The sequence below is a fragment of the Micropterus salmoides genome, unplaced genomic scaffold (genome assembly GCF_014851395.1).
Source record: "Micropterus salmoides isolate LMB-PRFRI ecotype aquatic unplaced genomic scaffold, ASM1485139v1 Ms_hic_scaffold_21, whole genome shotgun sequence".
NCBI lineage: Eukaryota > Metazoa > Chordata > Actinopteri > Centrarchiformes > Centrarchidae > Micropterus > Micropterus salmoides.
This window is the reverse complement of record NW_024041262.1, coordinates 21983318-22005900: the sequence shown is the minus strand read 5'-3', so window position 1 is coordinate 22005900 and position 22583 is coordinate 21983318. Positions and strand designations below refer to the sequence as shown.

Below are 22583 nucleotides of genomic sequence, written 5' to 3'. Positions count from 1 at the left end.
TGGCTGCATCTGCATTTATTGAAATCATCTGCAGACCTGGATGAAATACTATTTGCAAATATTTGTGTAGATTTTTTTCTTACTCTGCTTGAGCCCCAGATGGTTGGGAAATTTTACACTATTTAGAAAATGAATTTAGCATTAACATGTGGTCACCAATGTAACTGATGCTAACAGATGTTTTCTGCAACTGTAGACCAAGTACAGCTTTAACATTTATTTATATTTTAAAAACTTCACAGCACTGTTATTTATTAAGAAACAGGCCAAAATGTCAATACAGTTTACTGCATTATCAAGCAGTCATGTGTGAAACTGGGACCTTTTTTCCCAAAATTGTTCCCATGACTAAAGCGTGTTTACTATACATGGAAACTCAGAAGCACAGCCTAGCGTTTTACCTCAAACACTTCAAAAATAACACCTTGTTCAAACACAAAATGTGACCTACTGGTGTTGCTGTTACCATGCACTTTTTTGATGGCAATAGCTCATACAGGCTCCCCATTGTTGGATCTGGGTCATCATTTTTATGACAACACCTGTACTTGAAAACCTCTGCCATCTTCTGCCTAAAACTTTGTATGGAAACCCAAATCCCTGGAATTTATTGAGGGTAGTAAACGTGCGGCTGATGGTCAGTAACCCTATTTATTGATCAGCCAGTGAGTGTTAAACTTCTACCCTTTCATGCTAACGCAAAAGGCTCTTTGGATATCAAGTCCTGTCTGACATAAAATATGAACAATATGAACAATGTGAAAAATCCCATATCTCATCATGACAATAACAGTATTGTTCATCTGCATGCATGCATATTGTAACATTAGAGCAGTCATTTCCAAACAGTTTCACAATATCTTTGATATTCTTCCCATTAATCAAAGGCAAATTTACAGTCTAAACTCTAGAGACCATTCAGAAAAAAAAGTAACAAGCAAACAAGCAATATCTGCTTGTTTTAAAACAAGAGACAATCCCGACATTAAAGCTGCTACTTGGAGGCAGTAGAACAAGTGCAATACACAATGTTGCATATTGTCTCCTTATAAAGTTGTTGTGGTAAATGTGTTGGCAAACAGTTTTTACATCTAGCAGACACTTAGGAAATCATTTGGAGTTGTGTTGGTGTCCAATATTCACTCTCCTATTAGCTCTGCTTTTGGTCTTCACCAACTCCTGAGGGAAATATCTGGCTCTTTAGCTGCTCAATGTTTGACTTTCATTACTAGTTGCCAAATGTGTCTCTCTGCTCTTTGGTGCTGGTGGGGTACAGTATAGGTCTAGATATTTTCATCTCAAAATAAGGTTAAGATAAGAACGGTAAGACTAAACCAAAACAAAGGTTACAGGCCAGAAAACCAAAACGATGAGCCCTCTGTAGAGTTAAGGGCAACTACAGACTCAATAATATAATTCTCCACCATTCATCACTACAAGCAACATTATATACTGAACAAAATTATAAACGCAACACTTTTGTTTTTGCCCCATTCATCACGAACTGAACTCAAAGATCTAAGACTCTCTCTATCTACACAAAAAGCCTATTTTTCTCAAATATTGTTCACAAACCTGTCAAAATCTGTGTTAGTGAGCACTTCTCCTTTGCTGAGATAATCCATCCACCTTACAGGTGTATGGCCTTTTGTGTACATAGAGAAAGTTAGAGAGAGAAAATTAGATTTTGTATGATCTACAGCTACTTAGTACAGCCTGCCTGGGTCTTGCATCTGCATTTTCCAGAAGCCTTAATCTTCAGATGCTTCTATGAAACCAGTCTCCAGAAGTCAAACTCACATTTGATCCTTATACTCAAGAGACATGGGTGTCTTTGTTGCTCTAGGTTCGGCTGTCTGGCAACCATGACACCTTTATGACAGCAGCCTGATCCCAGTGCACTCCCTCGTAGCCCTCGTGTTGATGGATGATTCCTCTGCTGCCTGATGCCATGGCTTCCATGACCATTTCCCCAGTGCTTCTCAAGCCAGGGCTATTTGGATAGGGGACCTGCAAGTTAGGAGAATGTATGGAGACTTGGCTTGCTGGTTGCATCAGATGGTTAAAGGTTCTAGATGTGGTATCATCTTACCCTGAGGACAAAGTCTACTAGATAGAGTTAGAAGCTGCTGATGTATTTGATTGATATATTTTTCTACAGATATGTTTTCCTGAGATGCAGATTCAGGTAAGGACATTGTTGAAATGCTGTGACTACTGTAAATAAGACTAAATTGCAGATTCTTGGATGTCACGTTGATATAAGAAGCAATTCTAAAAACCTTCTGAAACCTTAACCTTCACAAAATGTTCCAGTCCAGGTTCTGGGAAGCTAGGATGTCCTGGGGAATCTGAATCCTTTATGTATTCTGCCTGTTAACTTTGGTTTATTAACATCACACTCTATTGACTTTTAGGAAGATTTTAGATAGATGGACACCTGTTTTTTGACCAAGTACCCAGACTAAAGTTCATAATGATGACGATAACTAGCAGAATACAGGTAAAACAAGTTTTTAAAATGTGAATGTGAAGGGTGAGTGGGATAAAAAGATTCTTCAAATAGCACTGGTTTTATTGTCGTGTGTTATTGACAGAATTGGTCATTTATTTAAACCTTGAAAACTCAAGGTGACAAGTAATCTCTTGTGGTGAATTATAATGCTACTACCTCAGTAGCAAAGGCAGAAGTAGTGTAATATTAATGAATTAAGCTAATTTATCATGTTACACACACATTTGACTGTTGTAGTGTTGTTTGCAAAGCATGTCTATTTGCCCCAATCCAAGCTCCGTGGAACAGCTCTGAGCTGTGAGACTTGTGGCAATTTTTGGTATTGCAGGATCACGTGTCACACAGGACAACAATCGTACAAAAGTAATGACTTTAAAACATTGAATATGTTTATCTGAGCGTCACAGTGACCCCACAATAACCATTTATGAAATCAGAATTTGATTCAGCAACTCTCATGGGAATTAAATGGGCACCGTGTTGGAATGTGGCAATGAGTTTTCTTAAAGGGGCTGTATGTATTTTTTTCAAATGAAATTAATCACTTTTTTATTGCCTGTGTGTGAAGGGGTTGTGACCTTACATAAAAACGGTCCACTCGCCGGGATTTTCTGTTACCTGTAAACCTATGTGAACACTCTGGGTCAGATTTTCCAGGAAATCCATTGTTTGTGACTGCATGAGTGCTCCAGAGTCTCTTGCCTTCTGATTCTGTACCGCACACACACCACAGCTAACAACATGGAGTCTGCTAAAACCAATAAACGACCAGCTCCCAGCACAACACAGACTCCAACACAAACTCCACGTAAGGATAAAAACCAACAACAAAATTTTATGTGCTGGAGCCCGTCAAACCAAACGAGAATGAAATCGACTTTGGCTGAAAACACAGTTAACATCAGAAAGGCTTGAGTTACAGAGATACCTCTGCTTTGTTTGAAACTGACAAAAAAAACTAACATTACTGCAACGCATATGAGATATATTATGCTTTAGTTGGCTCAAGTTGGATAGGTTGAAGACCAACGCCGAGCCGTTGCTAACGTTATTCAGCGCAAAATAATTCATCTGTCTCAGTTGCTTTAACTTACGTGACCCACACACAATAATGCAACATAATGGTACAGGACAACAACACAGTGGAAGACCAATCACTACATTAACATTAATTAGAGCGGTGTAGCTGTTAGAAAGTGTGGTAACATTCTCATTCATAATATTCAGTCTAGCTCACTAATTTCGTTATCATCCAACAAATTTAACTGTGCTGACATTGCTGAGCCTCCGGTGAAAGATACACAAATAGTTATTGAAGAGGAGCTAACTCAGATGTATCACGTCTGCTAAATGCAGTCAATGTAATGTTATCATGCAACGAGCATGGATAAGTTCAACTTCAAGCTGATAAAAATGTTGCTGTAACATTAAAGTGGGAGTTTACATGAGCTTCCAACATGTTGTGTGAAGCTGTCTCCCAGTGTTTCAGAATCAGAATCAGCTTTATTGCCAGGTATGTGTACACATACGAGGAATTTGACTCAGGATTGTACATTGCTCATGATGTGCTTGCTCATACAAAAATACCATAGCACAATAATAAAATAATAATAAAATAAAATCAGACACAAACTACAGTATAGACAACACTAATATACACACTATGAACAAAACAATATAGACATATTGACAAATAGTGCAGTGATCAGAGTGCAAAGGATGCAAGAGTAAACTATTATTCTCATTATGTACATGTTGAAGGTGGATATTATATACAGGTACACATACACATGCATGCATACATGTACACATGTACACAGTGTGATGGAGCATAGTGCAAAGGATGCTAGAAAAAATAAATAAGGGGTCTGAGGTCTCTGTGTGTCCAAATGTGTTGGCTCGTGAGTTTGAGCACGTGTGCGAGCACACACAAGGTTGCAACCTGAAAAATGCACCGTTAGCGGCTGCTGAAAACTAGGTATTTCTCCTTTAAAACATCCTTCATGCTCTGGATAGCCACTAGGGGTGTGACAAGATCTTGCGCCACATGACATTTTTCACACGCTGTCAAGCCACTCATTAATTATCTCACGCAGTGAAATACAAATGAATAACTGATAAGACTCCCGGAGCGAATCTACTCCACCCAGATGTCAGACACCGGCGTACACTGTGATAGTCGTCAGCTGAACCCTCGCGCTGTGAGTCCAGACCTTTTTATATACAGTCAATGGTCCAGACAGCTGTGACAAGTGGTAACGTAGCTGGTAGAGTTTTGCAACATAAACATCTAAAAACTGAAGCACAGCCTGCTGTGTTTGGAACTGTGATCTGCACTGGAAGTTAACTTGTGTGGATTTGAGGTGAGATTTCTGCCTGATCAAAAGTGTTTAGTTTACTTTCCATTTCACTTACTTAACATACAGTCCCAAACCCGTGTTGGTCAAACGCTGTGAAGGGGATAATGTTACTAACAGTGGATCAAAAACGTAATGCACAGTAGAGTATAAGTATAAGTATAGAGCAGGTAGACTTCTCTTTAAATGATGACGTTAGTCTGGTAATATTATGACTTTTCTCTGAACATGTCAGATATATGTGGGAGAGATTCTGAATATGCATAAAGTTAAAAAAAAAAATTGTATGTATCAGACTGCAGCAAATAATGTGTTTACTACTAAATATTTTCATGTAATTCAGCATTAAAGATTTCTTAAAAATAGTGTTAAAATCTCGTCTCATCTTGATCTTGTGAACCCAATCATGAATCTCGTCTCGTCTCGTGGGTTAAGTGTCTCGTCACACCCCTAATAGCCACCCATTGAACTGACTTTTGCAGACGTTAGTTGTAGCTAGCTAGCAATAAATACACTGACTGTTTGTGTGGAGTGTCCATGTTGTTGACGTGACAGCTCAGACACCCCAGGATCTCCAGGTCTTTCGATGTCCTTCATACTCCTTTTTTCTTGTCTCTGTACAATGATTCAAGTTGAGTCATACAACCTCAAGATACATGCTTTCACATGAATTGAAAAAATTTCATCTAATGTGGATACGTCTTTGTTTTAATTTACACCTCACTACAAATGTGTGTCTCTTAGAGCCCACACTCATCTTTGCACTCACTCTGTATGCAGTTCTGATGTTGCCTCTAAAATTAGCTTTGCATTAAGTCTGAACACAAATTAGTGAAGAATCCCAGGCCAAACAAAGTGTGTGACTTCAACACTGAAGACCTCTGATCAGGTCCTGCAGTGTCATGGTCACGATGACTTGTGTGCATGATGTATGATTGTTTTAAACTGGTTCTGATGATGTGTTTGAGTCAGACAGTGAAGCCTACTCTCCAACTTTCATGCTGTGTGTACTTGCTGTGTGCTTTCTGGTGAACAAGGCCCTCTATGTTCACTTTGCACAGCAAACAGTGTGATTGAGTGGTCCTCTGTGTGATGATTTGCAGAGTCAAACTGCTGCTGGATTTCCTGGCTCCACACCAGGCAGGACACAGCAGGTCACAAGTACCAACCAGAGGGAGCCATAGACCAGAGTCAGAACCATGCCTGAAGTTCTGGTATCCACTTTGCTTAAAATGAAATGTCCAAAGGAGCCTTTGTAGGAAGTCTCAGATAATTTAATGTGGTGCAGCTCCTCAACTTTGGCCCGTCTTGACTGATTGTGCAATGGAATTTGAAGATTTATAACTCCTACAGGAGTCGCTAATCACCGGAGACGAGAGGCTTGGGGGGTGGAAGGATGAGCAGAGGTGGGCTGCATGAGTGTCCAGCACTGACTACCTCTGACTGACTACACTCAGGCTTACCCGCCAGGTTTGCCCCACAGGTACACAGACTGACACGCAAGCTCACACACATGCAAACATGCTCACTCTGACATGACACACATGCAACACACGTATACCTCCTTCAACACAACGGCTGTCTTGGGAGGATGTGTGGAAGAGATTGCATATTTCCTCCTCCCTTTCTTACTGTTTGGCGGTTTCTGTCTTGCATGCGCGAGAGGCTGAAAACAGAGAAATAGATTTGCAGGTGGCCTAAAATAACAATAAGGATGAAAAGAAAGAGAGGATGTGTATCCACAGCTCCCAGCCGCTTTGCAAGTAAGTGGATGAAGGATCACAGAGAGAGCAGAGGGCCCGGAAGACAGGAGAAAAGTCTTGTTACATTAATCTTCTCATGGGTCCATTTCATTTGACAAAACCCAGTGTACTTTGGTCTTTTGCAGCCAGCGGCAAGGTGAGACAGACATGTTCATGACAGACACTAACTGTCAGATTTAAAGAGATGAGAATTAACAAGAGGCAGAGTCTATAGGCTTTTCTGTCGAGCATTTCCAAAGTCAGGTCGGAGACAATAATCCACCACATCAACAGTGTCCAAAATATAAATGTAAATTAACTTAATTTTAATATTATTTTTAATAATATTATTTTCATTATTCATCTTTGTAAGATGAATGTACCTACTTACAAAGTTAGATACAATAAGTTCTCACAAACACACACACTGACTCGAATTCACAAGTGCTCACCTTCCTCCTTCAGACACACACCCCTATCCTACAATATTATGCCATTATGATGTTATCTTAACTCTCACTATTGCATGTTTTCACAGCGGTGTCCTTCCATATCAGCCTGTCAGAATTTGTAGAAAGAGTCTTTGATGTGACCAACGAGCTGCCGTCTCAGTACACAATAACAATGTGCAGATGGAGCTCACAGAGCTGAGCACAGGGCCCAGTAGGAGAAGGACATGCTTTAATTTCTACGGTCACCTCTTGTAGAGTTGACCTTCACACCTCCGGCGATTAATCAAGAACATTCCCGCCAAGAGATGCTAGAGCCGAAGCAGAGGACTGGGTTTTCAAAATAAATGTATGGTGGACTGTGTTGGTGGGAAAGCAAGTGAAGGTGCACAGCAAAGCTGATGATACTTTGCATGTCACCTCATTAGGTTCTTTTTACCATGTTCCTTTCAGTCACCACACTCTTGACACACAAACATAAAATTTAAACATGCTAAAACATGTTAAAAATAAAGTCCAAATAATTCTGTTTTTTTTTACAAATAATGTACGTATCTTCTAAAATAAAAATTGAGGTGCACAAACTAAGGTTCTAATTTTCTAAGACTGTGGAGTAAACTCATAAAGTGCAATTTAAACTAATGATTACAAGCAATGAAATGGTTCTGAATGTGTCAAGAGAGTATATATGATGCACTTAGATTTAGTTAAAAGTATATTTTATTGAAAAATAAATAAAGACACTAAATACCTTGCACTAGTTGGGATGTCCACATTCAGTTTAACCAAACATCAACATTTCCACACCTTCTTTCCATAGTCATAACTCAATCCATTATATATGTGATGCAAACAGGAACTGCTGCTCTTCACTATTAACTTTTCATAGTGCTGTTTCACCAAAAAATAAAGAAATAAAGACTAAAATATAGTCAAATGTTCCATTAACTAACTCAAAGACACAGTAACTCAAAACAGGTTCATCACAAATGGAAATAAAAAAAGAAAAGTGACAAATACATGGAAATTTACTTTTTCGGTTGTTGTTGACTGTACTGAGTGTCCCATCAACATAGCTCTTATAGTCCATAAACACACTAATATTACATTAATTTATATGTTTTGAAAACCTCAAGATATGCAAGACATGCAAAAACACAAACAATTTAAAATAGACAACTGCAGCATATTTATACGTAGAATATTTATAATACTACACACATAAATGAGTGTTTAATGACGTTAATGTGACTACAAATACATGCTGAAAATACAATGTTACATGTAATGTTTAAAAACAAATTTAACATCATTTTTGATACTGATGCATTTGGATGATGGGGGATTATATAAAGTGAAATTAATCATAGTTTGCTCCAGTAACTACCCGTATATAGAATATGGTGTCAAGTACAATATTTTAATATTTTTGAATGCTTTGATGTTAACTTTTGGCATGCCACTTTTGCATTAATACTGTTCCATCCAGATAAATGATGTACAACTGGAAATGTTTTAAAAATGGAAATAGTGTAGCGCAGCTGCTCATGTAACCACAACATTTTTAGCATTGTGCTGGTGATGTGGTCTACTTGAGTGCCTGCTCACTTTAAATTGAGCTTTTGGCTGAATTCTCTGGTAATCTGTGCTTTTAGTGGCAATACCTCCCGTACGTTGAAAGCCTGTTATGAGAATATTCCTGTTGAAAGCTGAGGGTGAAGTCACTGGCTGCTTTAAACTCTGACGAATGTTTTCTTATTGCTCTTTGCCCACAGAGACGGTTGTATTCAAAGAAGAGGAGTTATTTCAAGAATGTTTCCTGCAGCTGAATCTGCTTTTATAATCACAGGTCAGGAGATATTGCTGGGACTGAATCTATCCTTATTTTTGGTTGCTGCCACAGTCTTAAATTCTGCGTGACTGTCAGTTTAGATTCAGCTATTGATATTCTTAGAAATGTGCTGCCTCAACTTCTGTACTTCTACAGCAATTCAAATGATCCTAAATCAATAAAAATAGAACAAAGTGTCCAAAGCCATTGGTGGGTGAAGTGAAAGGGAAACATGTTCTTCCTTCATGGGTGTTTCGGCAAGGTTGAACATCCCACAATCACGATACCACCAATTAAATCTAATCCATACATTTGGCCACCCCTGTGCCTTTATAAGGAACCTCTATGGTGAAAGAATAACATTCCAGTTTCATTAGTTTACACTGCTGATATTAATACTATCATTACAATTCGACATGGTTTATTTTGACTACTATTACCACTAATACAATAATAGACCCTAATAGAGGCTGAGTGAGGGGGGAAACGGGCACAGGATTGACTTGGAGTTATTCCACCCCCAGCAGCTGCAGCAGGGGCCCAGAAGGGTCAGACGTACAGTAACACTTGACCCCAACTCCGTGTGTGTGTATGGAACAACCATCCCACCCTCCCGCCAACTCCAGTCCCTGCAGACCAGCAGAAAGGGCAGTAACCTCTAAAGGCTTTGTTTGGTTGGCCGGAGTCTGAGCATAGGCCCACCATTGTAAGTCTGGGGACTCCTATGCTTGAGCTCTTGTTTTCTTTGGGAAGCAGGAAATTGGATGACTGGCTACCTGCTACAACAACATCCTGTACTTGAGAAGCCGTCTTTTCACCCATACCCACCTATTATTTCCCTTTTCCATCATACGCAAGTGGTCAGCCAGCAAGCCCTTTTCTTTTCTTTTTTTACCTCTGGTCCTGGGGGCCCCGTGCGTGGGTTTGTCTAGGTTCCACTCAGGTTGAGATCAAATTGGCCCCATCCAGATGCTTCCGTTGAAAATAGTCTACGGGGGCCAAATACTTTAGCTTTTGGAGCCTGACTCCACCTTGTCAGGTTAATGGCCCTTTGTGAGCCGACTGGAGTGACAGTGATGGTGTGCAAAAATGAATGTTCCCATTCAAGCACACACACACGTACACACACTCAGATCTACTTATAGCTCTGTCAGTGCTTGTCTGGTCACTTCAGACCAATCAGAGTGATCTGCATTGGGTCTGTAGGAGACCACTTGCCCCTATGAAAACATTCTTAAGGATTATGGTGCTACAGACAGGATCTAGGTGGCCATTGATGAGAGCTGATTCCGACCTCCATGTGAGATATTAATGAGGATAATCATTCCATCATCGGAAGACATTTTATGTAAAGCTTTCTCTGTTGCAGGGGCTCTCAACTAAACTCCCATTTTACACATTAGGGCTGCATAATCCCTCTAGATAAGCTTTAGGTGCAGTGACCCCCATACAGCAAGATTTCACTTAAGTGTGTGACCTGGGACAATGTAACTGATGCCTTTCAGGTGCACAGATATGCACATGAGCATAAATGCTTTTAGTCTAAACAAACAGAATTGCCATTTTGTTTCGACATGATAATTCAGTCTGACATGTTAATGTTTATGTCTGTGTTTGTTTGGAGGGGGTCAAAAGTTTTGCCCTGACAAATCAGTAGTGAGTGACATACCCATGCCTGCCTCGTCTTATTTTCAGTCAACACAGAAGCTGGTAGCAGCTGTTAGGGCAGTTAACTTAAAGAATTATTCATTGATTTGTTTGGCAATTTGGAGGCAGCTGAACAAACTGTAAACACAACACTGACATATTATGCATTTATGAAGTTGATATTGCAAACATGTTAACAAACAGTTGCCTAATTACATACCCAGCAGACACATCAACATCGGCATTCATTTTGCGTTGTGTCTCCAGTGACCCGATGAATTTAAGTACAATTTTTACCACCTTTTAGTTCTGTTTTGGTCTTCACTAAACCTTGAGGAAAATATCTGGGTCTTTAGTGCGTACTTGCTAGCTGCCAACTATGTTCACCATCTAGTTTCTAACTTTATCTGTGTGCTGTTTGGTGCTTTTTCACTGAAAACAGTTGCTTGCTTCTGCTAAAAACAAGGTGGACGAGAACAAGTTGCGGGTCGCAAAACCAAAACAATGAGTTGAAAGACACTAAAACACTCATTACAGCCGAGGGGATCTGCGGAGTCAGGTAATAATTCTCTGTGGGTAATGACCCTTTAACATTATACATAGTCCTTTGATCCACTATTTATCTAAAAATATTCATTAGTGCAGTTTTAACGTTTCACACGATCAAAGAAATTTAACAGTGGTAAATTACACCTTCAAAGCTCTAAACTGGTTGGTTCAATGTAATCAATGAGCACAATACCAGACCTGTTTAAGTCATTCAAAAAAAATCTGAGATATGGGCGAGCAGCATATCTCTGGAACTAGGCCAAAATACTTTTGCATGCTTAAAGGGAGATGCAAGTACACACACACACACACACACACACACACACACACACACATCAGCTGCCAACCTCAAAAGCGAACTTTTCCTCAGTTATCATTTTGCTCTCAAATCTTAGCAATTGTCAAATCTGAACAAAAGATCCACACGTGATAAAACCGTCAGCCAAGAATACAGATTGACCTACTGTTGATTGTTGCGGGTGGAAGAAATTATCAAGATATTTTCCCCATTTTGCAGCAGATGATTTATTCTATTTGCAGAAACAGGCAACATCTGTGTTTTATCAATAACATTCAACATGTATAAAAAAGAATAGTAAAAGAAATGCTTGACAGAAAAAAACCCTTATATTCTAGGAAAAAGAACTGACAAAATGAAAAAAAAAAAGATTTGATTCTGAGGCACTTATGGCTTGGCAACACTCGTGCAGTCTGAGTTTTCCCAGGTGGTTCAAGTCAAGCGTCAAAGGCCATGATTACAATACTGGAACCAAAGGGGATGCACTCAAACACAATCACATCACGGTCTGATATGTCATCACTGGCCTTAAAGCTGCTGTCCGGACTTTGTCACTGATCTACAATGACCACAAGTATCATCTCTAATATTTAAACAGTCAATACAACAAGAGGTGGCCTCTTAAACAGATTATTTATCAATAATGTATCAAAATGCAGTTCATTATGGACATAAATCAATTATTTACAACAGAAAACAACAAAGGAGATGCTCAGTGATTTCTTCCTGGGAATTAAAAGGAGTCTCTAGAGTTGTTCCTGCAGCTTTCCAAAAAAGTTTGCATTGTGTGTCCAGTTGACCCCAGTCTCTCTGTGTCACAAGGTCTGTGTCGCATCTCCTTTTCATAATGCCGACCCTTTTGTTCATTCAGAGCTGGGCGAGGCAGCGGAGTCTATGTCGTCATTTTCCAGGTCATTGGGCGAGGATGACTGTCCTCCCTTCACTCTCTTCCACTTCATCCTCCTGTTCTGAAACCACACTTTCACCTTTTGTAGAGAAATAAAGGACATGCTACATTAGAATGTTCATTAATGCAATATAGCCAAATTAACGCATCATCAGTCATCACCATATATGGACAAAATTGTTGAGCTAAATTTGCCTCAGACAGATTGCCTCTTGGTATCCTCCCTTTGCAATAATTTAAGATTAATGTTATTTATTAATTGATTAGTGTATCAGCAAAAATCCATGGGTTCTAGCCTTACAAATACGAATATTTGCTGGTTTGCTGTGATAGTAAACTGAATATCTTTGGGTTTGGGGCTATTGGTCAGACAAAAGAAGCAATTTGCAGACATCATTTTGGATTTTGAAAAAAAATTGATGAACATTTTTCTCTGTTTTCTGACATTTTATAGAGCAAACCTTTAAGCAATTAATTGAGAAAGTAATCAGCAGATTCATCAATAACTTAAATTACTACGAGTATATAACAATTAATACTGCAAATTGAGAATCAGCATAAGGAGTTAAAACCATATGTGTATGGTACCATGAATGTATTTTCATTCACCGATTTTGAACTTGTAATAGGATCACTGTGGCTTTTTTTCATTTTTTTCAATTTTTAGCAAAACTTACAACATGGTCAGCAGAAAAATAGACAAATAATCCCCCACAAATCTCCCAGGACAGTATATAAATTGGCTCGATTTGCGTTGGCCTTGTAAGGAGTATGAATTGTCTTCACAAAGTGCTCGGCTCTGGCTCAAAAATCTCTGCAAATGCAGGCAGAGTGTATCGTATAGACAGTAGGCCAAAAGAGTCAACTATCAGCGTGTCAGCCTACACAGGACATGAGTTTACTCGCAGTGTGGATAATGCTCATCCGTGTCATCGCACTGTTCTGAATTTAGAGACATTAGACCATTTCATACGGCCAAGAATAGAAGTAAAAACAAACACTTCCTGAGACTCGAGAAAATGACCAGGAAGATGCAGCAGAAAAACAACTGAGGGGTGAACATTAATTAAGTCTGTGATTGAGAATATTTACTTAATATTTAAAAAGCTTATAAAATAGGGTAACAGGTGCATGAACTGTAGTTTTTCGCTACAGTTACTGAACAGGAGTAAATTGTGTATTTGTCCGGGACTATTTTTAGTTGCAGATTAATACACATTTGGTGCACTGGAGAGTGTTAACAGCAGCAGGATGATGAATGTGGGACTGACTCAAAATTAACAACCAATATTCATCATAGTGAAGGAACATGTTCCAGTTGAACAGATAGGCTGGTTTGTGTGTTTTTAATAGTTTTTGGACAACAATCGAGCTCAGAGGAATAATAAAAATCAGGCTTTGGTTGCTAATAGCTAGCATGATGTTGTTGGTTTGGTCTTTTAATAGGACTTGTTGACCAAAGGATATTATGAATATCCCCGGAATCATCCTCTAAGCTAATACAACTCATTAAAACCTGTTGGCAAAGCTCCAAGCTCTTTGTCTTAGTTCATGAAAAGTTGATATTTTGGAGAGTCACGATTTTCACAAGACACTGACAACTGTTTAAGTGTCGATAAGTGTTAAACTTAATTCAGACTGTAGCAGCTCATTGCTCCATCAGCTGAGAATTTCAAGTCAAGGATGTTTTGGGTGACCTCTGCACATCCCACTCAGCATTCCCCCTTGCAACTCTGGGATTCAGATGAATCTGTTCCCAGATACTGTAGTCTCTTCGTCTCCGCGTTTTTCTGCTCATCGTGACTGATTGAAAGGACGGCATAACGCCAAAGCATGTAGGATGAGTTCGAAAAAGCAGACAAGTTGCAGTGGGAGCTCTGAGTGAAGATGGAACCTGGCTGTGTGTGTCTGTCTGTAAGAGTGTGTGTGTGTGTGTGTTCCAGAGGTCTGGGAAATAGATTTAGGAGCAGACGGCAGTATGTGTGGTCACTGTGGCACCACGGCCTCATTAGGAGGAGCTGGGACACTGGGCCTGACAGGCAGACTGGGGTTTTATCCAGCAGCATCGACACATGTTCGCCCGATTTCATCAAGTCTGGAGCTGCCGCCCACTCATTAAAGCTGCATGTCATTCTGCTAGAACCACAGGATGAAAAATAGTGTGGAAAAAATGGTTCATTGTATTTAAATGCAACTGTGTGTATGTATGTATGTATGGATTCTTCTTCTTCTTTTTAGGATTATTATTATTATGATTATTATTATTATTATCTGGAATACTGTGGATACTGTCCACTTTATATACATGATCATTACCTTGTTGGAAATCTAACCATTTGAGTTATTAAGGTGTTTGTGGTGATATTACACATTTCCTTTCATTTTTTAGTATAAAGTATTTGTAACATCAACCTTTCTACCAGACTTAAATGAAAAGTTGGTTGTAAAATCAGAAACCTTTTTTGTGAGTCACATTTCGACTAAAAACAATTTTTTTTTCATATTTAAAATATTTGAAACATTACTAGATGAGCGGTTAACATGGAGTGATAATAATACAAGCATTTCCCCACGTTGTACTGGGAATCAGACGTGAGGGAAAGGTGGTGTACCTGTCTCTCTGTGAGGTCCAGGTTGACGGCGATCTCGTAGCGGCGGAGCCTGGTCAGGTAGTTATGGTGGGTGAACTCAGCTTCCAGCTCTCGCAGCTGCTCCTTGGTGAACGCTGTGCGCTCTTTTCGGGCCTTGCAGCTGGAGTCCACCTTAAAACTGGACTCCTGGATATCTTGAGAGAAACAGAGAGAAAATGTATTTCATGCAAATTCTCAGCTACTTTCCTCAAGGCTGTTTGTATGATTTTAGAGGAATGTATGCATATATTTTTTGTACTTTTCTCATCACACTTGTTTTAAATAGGGGGAAAATATATATAATAGATACATTTTCATCCTAGTGAACTCCTCTATTCTATGAATATAAGGGGTTATGGACCCAGTTTGTCTTACATGATGGTTTTACCACTTGACCAACAAACCATTCATTACATTATTCACAGCTAATCTGAATTTGAATTAGCTCTCCAGCCATATTGTGACCATCCTCTAGTTGACTATTAAACAGACCTTGAGGACCTTTCAAACCAACAAACCACAACTCCAAAGACTCTTTAGTGAGAGGCCCCTCATATAGTAAACACCAAAACGAGCACTTTAAAAAGAGACCACCCTGACCCGTGCTTATGAGCTCTGTTCACTTGCAGTGAAGCATGTATTTTAGACTACCTTCTGCCTTTATTTGTCTTTCTTTGTTTATGTGTATGCAAATTTAAGAACAAATTCATGCATTTGAACATTCATTCATGGTGTGTGTGATAGCATATCAGCACAGGGTAGGGGCCACCAAGCCAGCCACAGAGGGACTGAGTTAGGAGAGGAATGCAGCGGAACATCGTTAAAGCCTCTAACAAAAGAACAAAGGTGCGGATGTGTCCAGGTTCGAGTGCTACGTGTGTGTTAGAAGATTTCCCTCCGGAGCACTCTGGGGAGATTCACATTAACTCATCTACATGACAGCAAATACATCAGGAAAAAAACTGAGATATCTCTATGAATGTCGTTAGGGTCGACAGTGACTGCGGTTTGAACTACACTGACATCAGTTTCAGTATTAAAACTGTGAACAAACACATCATCATTATCCAGTCTCCCATGAGACTAGAGTTGCAGTTTATTGCAAGATTTATAGATTCCTCTGCCTTCGTATTTCCTAGGAAATGGTGGAATTTAAACCTCATTTACCAGGATAAATATAAATGAAAGCTTCATTTAACTTTCAGTAAAACTTCTCTTGTGTATTAACGGGAAAGAGTTTGTGTAATAATTGTGCATTGGTAGCGACACTAGCAGCTGATGTAATCTCTAGAAAATGGTTCTAATTTGTCAAAGTGAGAAGTTTTTCTTGGTGCCTGCCAGAGCAGTGGGCCAGAATGTGAAATGGACTGCAGTACCTGGGCCAGATGTGACTGGGCAGACCAGGACATGTGTGTGTATTTGTGCACGCGTGTAGCTCATGTGTGCAAAGACCTGATGTGTGTGCTGGATAACCATGTGTCATGCCAGAAAAACTTCTTATTGTCTAAGTGTCATTAATGACGCGCTGCCCTGAGTGTGCCGGCACTGCCTGGCCTGTGTCCTGTGTCAGGCAGGTTTAGTTAGACTGAACACCTGGCAGGGCAAGTACTGGTTCTCACTAAACAGGCCCCCAATAAATATCCAACACAGCCAGAGACTGTAAACTTGCTGGGAGAAGGCTTCTGCACCCAGCAGGGTCCCAAAGACAAACAACATTTGGTGCCTTTTTGGGTGGTTGCAGCAAAAGTAGTTTTCTTCATCAGGACTGAATTAAAGCTGTGCCACATTAGTGATTGTTGTTGTTAAAACAAAAAACCCCAGGCGAAAATTACATGTGTGATTGATCACATAATTTGTGTGTGTAAAAGCCAGGATTTCACAAGGAGTTAGGATGTTTTATTGATAACACTTAATTTTAACCTCATTATGCATCATCCGTAAGCAGTAATGAATTAATAAATGGATTATAACACACTATAACACTTTGTAATGTAGTTGTAAGCAGGTTTAATTTTTAGTGTTTTTTTTTTTTTTGCATAGGCAGGTAATGTAGGTCAGCATGATAACATAAACAATGTATAATGAGTTGTTTTGAACACATTTATTAAACCTTTTAAATCCACGTGTGAATCATTTGTCCATGTGTACAAACAAATAAATGCTTTATAACACACTAAAGATTTGCTCATTTGTGGAATCATGTGTTATTTTGCACTCATTAACTGTTTATGCCATTAGATGCTTCATAAGGAGTTATAATTACTGACAAATCCATTGATAAACAATTTTAAAAATATTTTAAAAAGCCATTTGTTAGATTTTTGTATGTGTTATAAACCAATAAATGTTAAGTAGGGGGTAAAAGTGTTACTGTTTAATTTTATAACAAAAAATGTTTAATGGTTGTTTTCTTCGTCAATTTATCAGAAATAATACGAGGTATATCTATTTGTCATTTTACAATGTGTTGTATAATGGAGTTTGATAATAATAGAAAATACTAATAATGTTAGATTTGCTAATAGTAGAATGGTTATTTCATTGTCACATATTGTTCTGTTGACAGAATTATAGATCATACTTTGGATTAAAGCCAATATCAGATACCAGTTAGAGTTTAGGGTTTTGGAAACATCACTTCCCGTGCACCACATTTTCATATCTGTATAAATACACACAGACACAAGCAGACTGTACAGCAGCCCTGCCTGTAATGTGAATGCCTTCAGGACATTTTCCTAATATATGCTCTTCTACCAGCTAGTCAATACAAGACTGAATGGCTCTTTTCTGAAACCAAGAACTGATGTAGTGGTCAGACATGTTGCATGCACTCAGTGGGAGATTGTGTTACGGCTTAACGACAGGAAAATGTCAATGGATAAGAATGTAAAAAGTGGGCTCAGAGGCAAAGTGATTTTACCAGACGTGGTCTGGCATGTTTTCAGTGTAGTGAGTGGAGGTTACAATAAGGTAAGAAATGGAGGGAGGGGGCGTCTGTACTCCCCCACCATCCTCTTCAATTTGGCTGTTGAAGACATTGGTCATGTTGTTTTTCCAAATAATTATTCATGCTCTTTATAATTACATATGCCTTGCTACACTTGGACAAACAGATGATCACAATGAAGCACTTGAAAAATATAGAATACGCCTGTATAAAAGAAGATAATATCTGAAGTGTTACTGTATGATGGAGCAAACTCCACCCATCCAGCGCTCAGTGTAGATTAAAGTTTAATTTTAGGATAAATTTGTAAACAGTGAGCAACAACTTTTCTCTCTATAACCTATATTTATAGTTTAACCCTGGGCTAGATGAATTTCCCCACAGTACAAATGTCCAGTATTTATTGCAAACTTTTTCTTTCTTTTTAAGTGTAGAAGTGCAAATGCCGGTCTCACTGCATAAATCATCATCTTTGTGAGGGAAACAAAGTCAACAGGCTGACATTTTCCTCAGTTTAGAAAACGGTTTCCACAGATGAAATGTGAACGCTCCAGATGTGCTGGACGTGGTTTTATTTTCATTCTGCCAGGGTGAGATTCTGCACATTAAATCTTTTACACCTTTAGATTCAGTTTAAATGTAAACATGTCCTTAAGTCTGTTGCTCTCGTTGTTAACGTTACGTGTGAAACTTTTAGAAAGTAGTTTGTCATGGATATCAGTTACTTTTGCTCCCTATTAGCAAGTGTGAAATATGATCAGGGGAATAAATTGCACCATAATCCAAAAGCATACAATCATACTATTTCAGTGCTTACATCACAGCTCTAAGCACATATACGCATACGTAAGGACACATGAACTCATTCTTTTGTGGTGAAAAGTTCTTTTAGCAGAGGGTGTTACTGGAAATAGAGTTTAATATGAATGTTATCATCTTATTTTGGCTCACTGGCGTTTGGTGAAGTGGCTGAAAAAATTTAAAATAAAAGCTGAAAAGTTTTACATGGTCTCTTTTTTTACACTTCAATAGTTTTAAGTGAAAAAATTCTGAAATGAGCAATAATTTCCTGATTCACTGTTAACTATAGCAAGACCGTGAATAAATTAATTTCATTAATTCAATTTTTAGACTTAATCTATAAACACATAATAAACACAGTCTGAAGCACCTGTGATATCTTAAACCACGTTTCCCCACAGAAGCCTGATGTCATTTTTTACCATCATCTTGAATGTGGCCATGCTGTTTAAAACAATAGTCTATTTCCAACGGATACAGGAGCTCAATGAAATTTTCACATGTCCTATAAATCATTTCAGCCTTTTGAAAGCCCTTGAACAATAAGAGGATGCAACTGCTACTTAAAGTGTGTGACTTGAACACAAAAGTCTTGTCACCTACTCACCTTTCACATAGCAATCTGGTGAGAGTGCTGCTTTTAGATCAATTTGGTGAGGAAATAGAGAGAGAATTTGTGTCGTTTCCAGCTGTGATACAGGTCAGGGAAGAAATTCCTAACCTTGACATTCACATCACATTTCTAAACTTTAAATGGAGCAACAATGGCATAGCATTTTTTTACACCTGTGTGCAGAGGTTTGGCAAATAAAAAAACCCTCATGGCATTACTATCAATCTTTATTTTTTATTCCTTGTCAAAAGTTGTACTGCTTCCATGGCAGTTTTGCATGTTTCCTCCTCATTTTTTATTGATATTTCCACCATTATAAACACCGGTGTACAGTACGAAAAGAGGAATGTCCACTATCATTTTTAATCCAACCAAATGTGCTTTTTATCGCTGTATGTTTTCCTTTTCTAAGCATACTGTGAAGTGTTTTTGGAATGCTCTTCTTTCCCCATGAACCAACACACCCAAGTGGACTCCCATCTGTCCCAGTACACCCTAACTCACCTGTGACATCTCGCTTCCTCTTATTGGAGCTCTTCTTGTCTGAGTCGGCCGACGCCACGCTCTGTGGTGAGTATTCTCCCTCCAGGCACCCAGGCACCGTCCCTGGCAGCCTGTCTCCCCCTACACTGTCCAGCTCAGGCCCTCCAACTCCACCACCACCTACTACTACAGGGGCGACGACGGGTGGGCATGCCTCAGGCGCTCTCACCCGTGTCTCACAGGGGTTGAACTGCCAATCCGCTCTCTGGTACCCCCCCTGGTTCTCTTGGTACAGTCTTTCGTCACGGGGGTAGGCTGCGTGTGGCGCAGTTGGCAACAGGCAGGAGCTGGTGAAGTCTGTGTAGGCCAGGAACTCGGGCTTCTGGTGGAGGGAGAAAGGGGCCTGCTGGTAGGGTGATTGCAGATTGGCTCCTGGGACCCCTGAGTGAGGATTCCTCATGCAACCCCAGATCGGGCTGCTGGGGTGGGAGCTCCGCATGCAGCTGCTGGCTGGCTGATCCATGGTGATGCAATAACACTTCACACAATCTTTATTAGTGTCTTATTACAAGTCCTTGCAGATGAGTTGAAACCCCCTCCCGGAAAGTAAGTTACGAAGTCTGTATCTTTGTCAGTCTTGAGAAAAATCCACTTCTGCTGGCTAAATGCACATCATCGTCTTACTGCATCCACATCAGGAATACTCACTACTGTCAGAGGCTGTTGACTCTTCCGCAGCCCAGAACGCGTGAGGATAGACGCCTTCCTGTGACAGCGTGCTTCCCCCTCTCTCTGGGATCTTGTGTGTGACGTCCTTTGGAGCCTCTGGTCCTGACACACTCTCACACACTTTCCCTCTGTCTTACTCTCACACACCCTCTCTCCCTGACTGATCTGACTGACTTGTGGCTCGGCGGGTGAGCTGCATCTGCAACTGCATGACTCCCCTTCTCGGGCTGGCTGTTTTCACAACTCTTCTAAGGCATTCTTGACAAGTGAGCCCTCCTCCTTTTTAAACATATAGGTGGGAAAGAGTGGCAAGTTTATGGAGTGTAACGTGAGATTGCAGAGGAGGAGCCCTGCCGGCCACATGTTGGTAGTACCCTCCAACCAACCCTGCCTCATCAACTATTAATCACGGGGGAAATTTTATATGCACATCTAATGGGCTTTCCAGACGTGGGGCTTTTTAAAGGGACATTGTGTGTAAAATATAAAGTGAGCACCCACTCACATTAGAGCTGGGGACCCCAACTTATTCGGCTCCTTAGCGCTTTCCGACACCCAATTTAGTTCCTTTTTTGACACCCTTTAGAGGAAAGTTAACCCTAACCATTTCCCGCTGTACCCCTGATCCCAGCCTGTCCTCTCCGATCTGAAAAGTCCTTTTTTCTTTCTCTGTTTTTATGACTGTGTGTGTGTGCGTGTAAGTACTTGTGCACATTAATGCTACACACCCAAATCCACCTGGCTGGGCTTTCTTTAACTTTGAGGTGATAGGACGACTGGATTTGATATTGGCTATGCAGGCTCTCACACCTCTTGAGGTTTTCTCACTTTAGTGAGACACAATATGAAATTTCAGAGCCATATTTCAAAAACACTAAGCAAACACTGTGACTGAGGGATTGTGCCATTTTTTTGTGTTTTGTGATTTTTTGTGGAGCCCTTGCATATTACGAGATATTAAGAAGCAGCAGCAATTGTGTGTGAAACCAGTCACATGTAGATTAACCACACTTGGATGAACAAAGATGTAATTATTCAATTTTCTGATCACTGATTTTTAATCTCAGGCTACTCACGATGGAAGCCACTTCCCCATGAAGTAATGTCTCTAATACCATTAAAACCTTTTTGGCTAAACCAAAGATTGGACAGAATTTCAACATATCCGTTACCCAATAAACCCACTGAACCACATTTTACAGAAATGCACAGTTTTTCTTCATACTCCTCATATTTGTGAGCTGAAGTTTTCCGTCCTAGCGTGTCCTCACTTTGCTCCTGACCTCTCAGGGGAGGTGGATCACACCTCCACTGAGAGAAAATAGAAAGAGAGAAGGCAAGACTTAGAGATAGTGGCTTTTATTGAAGAAACAAGCAGAAAAAGGGAATAAGAATTGAGATTTTAAAAAAGCCTAGAGAAAGGAAGAACCTGTTTTGTACCTCTGCTGGTAACTATTTCACAGCCAGAAAAAGAGAAAGGAGAATGTGCTGAAAAATAGCTAAAATGACTCTGTATTGCTCTCTGGATGCTATAACATACTCTGATCCTCTTTCTAAACTGCATTCAGTTGCCACAAAATAATTCGTGGAAAGAGAGGAGGAAAAACACTCAGAGACAGAGACAAACAACAAATGAAGGTCTGAACATCCACTGCCCCTAACGTGAATGAAAGAAAGTAACACAAAACATGAAGAGTGGCCAAGAGAAAAATCGGATTAAGTTTAAGCCGACAAAACTAGGAGTGGACAAAATGTCAGATGTAGAAAGAGAGACAGAAAGGAGAGTGTTTGAGGTCACACACCAAACCCTTTCCATTTACCCAGCGAATTGTTGAGCCATGAAGCATCCCTCGCTTTTACTGGCAGTCTGAGACCTGGCCGCACCGCAGGGAGCAGGGGTTACACTGCATTTGTGGTCAAAGCAGGGGCCATCTGTGTGTCAGTATAAATTAGAGTGTGAGTGTGTGTGTTTGTGTGTGAGTGTGTGTGTGCTGTGAAAATATGTGTCAGTGAGAGACTGTGTATATGTGTCTCAAAGACAGAGATAAAGAGGGTTTGTTTGTATTTTTGTGAATGTGAAAG

At 39.8% G+C, this 22583-nt stretch overlaps 1 protein-coding gene across 1 annotated transcript; it reads right to left on the bottom strand.

Moving 5' to 3' along the window:
• Positions 1–11588: 11588 nt before the first annotated feature.
• meox1 (mesenchyme homeobox 1) lies at positions 11589–20753 on the bottom strand. Its single transcript, XM_038736207.1, has 3 exons — positions 19794–20753; positions 14908–15080; positions 11589–12374 (listed from the first exon to the last, which is right to left on the bottom strand). The coding sequence occupies exons 1-3, from the start codon at positions 20293–20295 to the stop codon at positions 12252–12254; spliced, it is 798 nt and encodes a 265-aa protein (XP_038592135.1). The 5' UTR covers positions 20296–20753; the 3' UTR covers positions 11589–12251.
• Between the last annotated feature and the right edge of the window lie 1830 nt (positions 20754–22583).

Excerpts from the sequence above, each read along its gene's own strand:
- meox1 (XM_038736207.1), bottom strand. The coding sequence starts at position 20,295 with ATGGATCAGCCAGCCAGCAGCTGCATGCGGAGCTCCCACCCCAGCAGC. Across the intron at positions 15,081-19,793 it reads GAGGAAGCGAGATGTCACAG|ATATCCAGGAGTCCAGTTTT; the intron begins GTGAGTTAGGGT and ends GTTTCTCTCAAG. Across the intron at positions 12,375-14,907 it reads TGGACCTCACAGAGAGACAG|GTGAAAGTGTGGTTTCAGAA; the intron begins GTACACCACCTT and ends TCTCTACAAAAG.